General features: G+C 35.8%; 1 protein-coding gene across 1 annotated transcript; it reads left to right on the top strand.

Moving 5' to 3' along the window:
- Positions 1–218: 218 nt before the first annotated feature.
- On the top strand, positions 219–4,660 carry LOC109222289 (zinc finger protein 1-like). The gene has a single exon (XM_019386658.1). It carries the CDS (start codon positions 517–519, stop codon positions 1,333–1,335), a length of 819 nt encoding a protein of 272 aa, XP_019242203.1. The 5' UTR covers positions 219–516; the 3' UTR covers positions 1,336–4,660.
- The last annotated feature ends 143 nt before the right edge of the window (positions 4,661–4,803 follow it).

Genomic DNA, 4,803 nt, shown 5'->3' with positions numbered 1-4,803 from the left:
GTTTGCTCATTGCAAGTTTAATTTACTAGTCCGGAATAATTTTTAAAACTGAGAAACAATAAATTGGTGAGAAAACAGAAGCATAAGAAAATTCCAAAAATGGGAAAAAAGACAAGAATATAGATGGTGGCCAAAAAAGGCAGGAAACATGGGAATAGATATAGACAAGCAAAAAGTAGAAGAAACATTAAATGGGGTATATATGCTAGCAGAAGAAGAGGTTGAGTTCTTCATTAGTTTCCATCAAAATAACACATGCATATCTCTCTCTATATATACATATCTGTATTATTATTATTACTAAAATTCCCATTGGAGTATCTTTTTCATTTTACTATAATAAGCTATTGTAACTGTAATGCCTCCTTCCTTACATAGTACCATAGCATTAAATTCTCAATCAATAAACATTTACTACTTCTTTTCTTGCTATTAAATCCAATAATATTTCATCATTCATCATCACACACAAAGTGCAAGTCCTAGTCCCACTTTCCCCTTACCTTATTGATTCATATGAAATTTCCCACATCAGATAATTCATGTACTTCTCTCAAAGTTGAAGCACCATATCTGTCCCCAACTACTGTCCTCTCCAATTTCCAAAATAAGTTGCAGTCCGAGCAGAAAATGGAAAGTCAAAGGACAGAAGAAGTGTCACAAAATCAAACAACAGATGAACAAGAAAACGATGATCTTATTTTAGATCTAAGCCTTAATACTGACCACGGGTCCAAGTCCAATATTCAGACAAGTTCATCATCGGATCCTAACTCTCGAGGTAATAATAACGAAACTGAGCCACGGGTATTTTCTTGCAACTATTGTCAAAGAAAATTTTACAGTTCTCAAGCACTTGGCGGCCATCAAAACGCACATAAACGAGAAAGAACAATGGCGAAAAGAGGTCAAAAAATTAGTTCAGCAGCCGCTAATTTTGGTTATGACAAATATTCAAGTATGGCTTCACTTCCATTGCATGGCTCATTCAATAGGTCTCTTGGAATTCAAGTCCACTCTCTGATTCACAAGCCCAGTAGCCCATTTGGTGCACCCTTGTACGGACATCCAGGTTGGTCAATTCGACGGCCTATTGATCAGCAGCCGGCTATTGGTCGACTTGCTCCGCCAGATTGTTATAGTAATAATACTTACAACGGAGGAACGTCGTCAGGTGGTGGCGCGGCTAGGTTTGATAATAATATTCAAAAGTTTCCTGCTGTGGTTGATGGTATTTCAGCATACAGATGGGATAGTGGTGGTGGTGGTCCTCATATTTCTAAGAGTAATAATCAAGAAGAATTGAAGAAGCTTGACTTGTCTCTCAAACTCTAGGAGTCCTAGTAGTAGAAATTTAAGTTGTTTTTTTCTTACAATTTTTCGTCCTTTGTTTTATTCAGATTTTACTTTCTTTTTCAAGCTTCGTACTAGCATATCTGGTCGGGTTAATTTAGGTCCACTGTAAATGTTCTTATGCGGCCGGCTGCAGTAGTAGTACTCTAGCTGCAGACGACTAGTTAATTCTTATGATGTGATTTGCAACATTTTGGTTTAAGATCATGCTCGAATCTTGCCTTAAATGGTATGTTAAATAATTGAGTTCAAAGTTTACAAGTACAGGAAATGCATGTTTCACAACACATACCAAGAAATTAGCTGTACATTTGGCCTTGGAAATTGATTCTATCATATATGGGAGCTTTAAAACAAAGTCAAATTGTATTCGGGTTCGAGCCGTGAAATCAGTCACTCACTGATACTTGCGTCAGGGTAAGCTGTCTACATCACATCTCTTTTCGGACCCTGCGTAAACGCGGAATAATTTGTGCACCGGACTGCCGTTTTATATATTTCTATAAGATCATAAGATCGATCTTGAACGTGAAGCATATGTCACATGCCGACAAAAATCCGTACTGTTAATGAATTAATAACAACTACTACTTCAATTAATCTTCCGGTTTCTATGGCTGAGATTTTATCCAAAATGGGCAGTGAACAGTTGATGAAATAGACTATCTTTTGAAAGGTCTTTCTCATTGAGTTGGTGGAAGCATGTGGAAAGTATAAGTTTCTGTAATGACTCTAGTCCACGCTCACTTTGATATCTTTTCAAGTCTAATAAAACATTTTTAAGCTATTCAATCACATCAAAATCGTCATATATTTTAATGCTGTAAAATCTTGATTGCATTGATTTCTTACCTAAGAAATCTTTTAAACAGGAACACTCCACAATTAGGTGGGACCAAATTAGACTTTATGATGGATTTAAAACTTAATCATGTTATTTTCTCAAAGTAAAATCCAACTCAAAGCAACAAACAAGAACAACTGACCTCCACTTAATTAATTATTACAAGGCATGATGTGCATGTAAAGATAGTTCATGATTAATGTTGAAGAAGAGATACTTGGCGCGTGCAAGAGAACATCCTAAATTGTCTATATTGTACGTGAAATCCAAAGAAATTAAAGGTTGTAGGGTTGGTGGGCATACTGAAATTATCAGAGTAAGTCAAGAAAATATGTTTCTCTAGTGTTTTTATGGCAGGAAAAACGACAAATAGTTTGAAAGCTTAAAAATGGACAACGTGGGCCAAATCTATGTATTTTCATTGCTTGATTGATGGTACTTTCTTCCTGTCATTTTTTCAGCAGCTAATGAAAGCAATATGTACAACTTAGCAGCTCCTCAACCACCACAATTAATCTCATTTTGCTACTTTGATCCAAAACATAAGCATTTGACATTCTAGCTATCAAATAAACAACGTAAGACTGAAATGACGATGATCTCAAAAAGGAAAAGACACTTGAGTTTATGCTCTATAAGGTTAGAATGGATTAGAATAGATATTTTCAAGAAACTATCTTTCCCATTTTGTATCATATCCACCCTTGATATTACTAGGAGTGTTCTTCAATTGAGGATCTCTTAAGAAGCTGGAGCGACATAGACAGTTAACTGCATTCATATAACTGACCCCAATTTGCTTCTTTTAAAACTTGTAGTGTAGTAGTGGTAATAGCTATTGTTAACTACCGATAATGCCACTTGCACATATGCAAGAGGAGTTATCTATACAAAAAACCAAAGGTTAAAGAATAGGCTTCAATTAAATTTCCCTAGTATATAACGTAAAAGTTTCACACTAAAACGTAGCAATACGTTGGACAATGCATGTCTTTATTACTTTTGCTGAAGTGAAAAATGCTTTATTCATTTGTGACTCACTCATTTTCCACATTCCATACTTCTAGTAAAATTAAATGACACGGAAGTAACAATTTGCTAGTTATGTGTAAAAAGTGACGAAAATTGCTTTCCACCTATCAAAAGGGCAGCCCGGTGCACTAAGCTCCTGTTATGAGCGGAGTCCGGGAAAGGGCCGGACCACAAGGATAAAAATGCTCATGTGATAAAGAGGACAAGATATCTAAATATCGAATGCTAAGAGGTCATTAAAAGAAAAGGTAGTACTAAATAATCAAAGGACATGAAGTAATAACAAGCAACCTGCAACTTAGACTTATTTCATTTTTTCTGAAAATGCTTTTTCCTCTGTTTGGTAGGTTAAGAAACTGTTGAAGAAAAAGGAAATCTCCACTTTCCCTTTCCATGTGCTTTTCAGGGAGAAACTGCCAGTTTATCTGTATGCTTAAATGATCTATAAGTTGGTTGTAGCCAGCCAATATGGTATGACCCAGAGGAGATATATAATGCTACTAGTTGTCTCAGATGTTGCTTTCCCTTTACAAAGCAACTCCCACCCATGACGATAACATTTAGATTAGGAAAGCAACAACATTGAACAAATCAATTCAACCATTAATATAGCACAACAAAAAGATGTTTTCAGTCAAACTCAGTTCCTCAAATTGCAATAAAAGTTTCACTTTTTGAGGGTTTGACCATTTTAAACCATTAAACAAACTCAACATACAGTACAGGTGTAGGTAGTGGTAGAAAATTGATGGCCAGTACCTTGAGACTACGAGGAAATAACAAGCACATTACCCGGGCAATAATTGATCTAGACGACCAATCAATCCCCTCTTCCCCATTACTGGATATAGCTTAGACCATAAAATAGGTCTGTTGAATCAATGAATATATCTTCATCATACTTGGACTCAATTATAGTGAGTGGATGCAGCTAAACAGTGAGAACTATATGAATTACAATGAAAACCTAACCTTCAAGCAAAATAAGACATCTTCTACATAAAGCTGTACCTTTCTTAAATTCTCCAGGATTACATTAATTAGCTTACAAAATGGATAAGGGAATCCAGATATAGAAATAGCACATAACAGTGAGTAGTTTTTCCATAAGAACTCTAAACAAAGAGAGTTGAGTTAGTCTAACAAATAGTGAATACCTACTACATTATCTCACAAGCACGCATACAAACAGGAGTGCAAGAGTCCCACTTAAACCAACATTAAATGTTAAATGCAGACAAGTGCAATGTAACAAACCTAACCTTCCCAACTAAAATAAAGAAAGTCAATTTGACTAGATAAATATCAGCAAACGATTCTGATAATATATCCAATGCATCTTCAGCTAATGCTGATATCTACCACCATTAAAAGTTAAAGGTATCTTGGTTATACTAAGCTACAAACGGACAATAAAGTTGGAGGATAGCTGGAAGGAAGTTTGATGTGGATGATAGGGGGTGGTCACTTTGTGGTTAACTCCATACTTAGCAAGCAATGAGTCGAAAGCCTTGTTGCAAAAACTAGGACCCCCCGATCACTAATAATGGCCCGAGGAGTACCAAACCTCGTAA

The sequence above is a fragment of the Nicotiana attenuata genome, unplaced genomic scaffold, assembly GCF_001879085.1.
Source record: "Nicotiana attenuata strain UT unplaced genomic scaffold, NIATTr2, whole genome shotgun sequence".
In the NCBI taxonomy this organism is placed as follows: Eukaryota; Viridiplantae; Streptophyta; class Magnoliopsida; order Solanales; family Solanaceae; genus Nicotiana; species Nicotiana attenuata.
The sequence above is the reverse complement of the archived record's forward strand: the minus strand, read 5'-3'. Positions and strand labels throughout refer to the sequence as shown.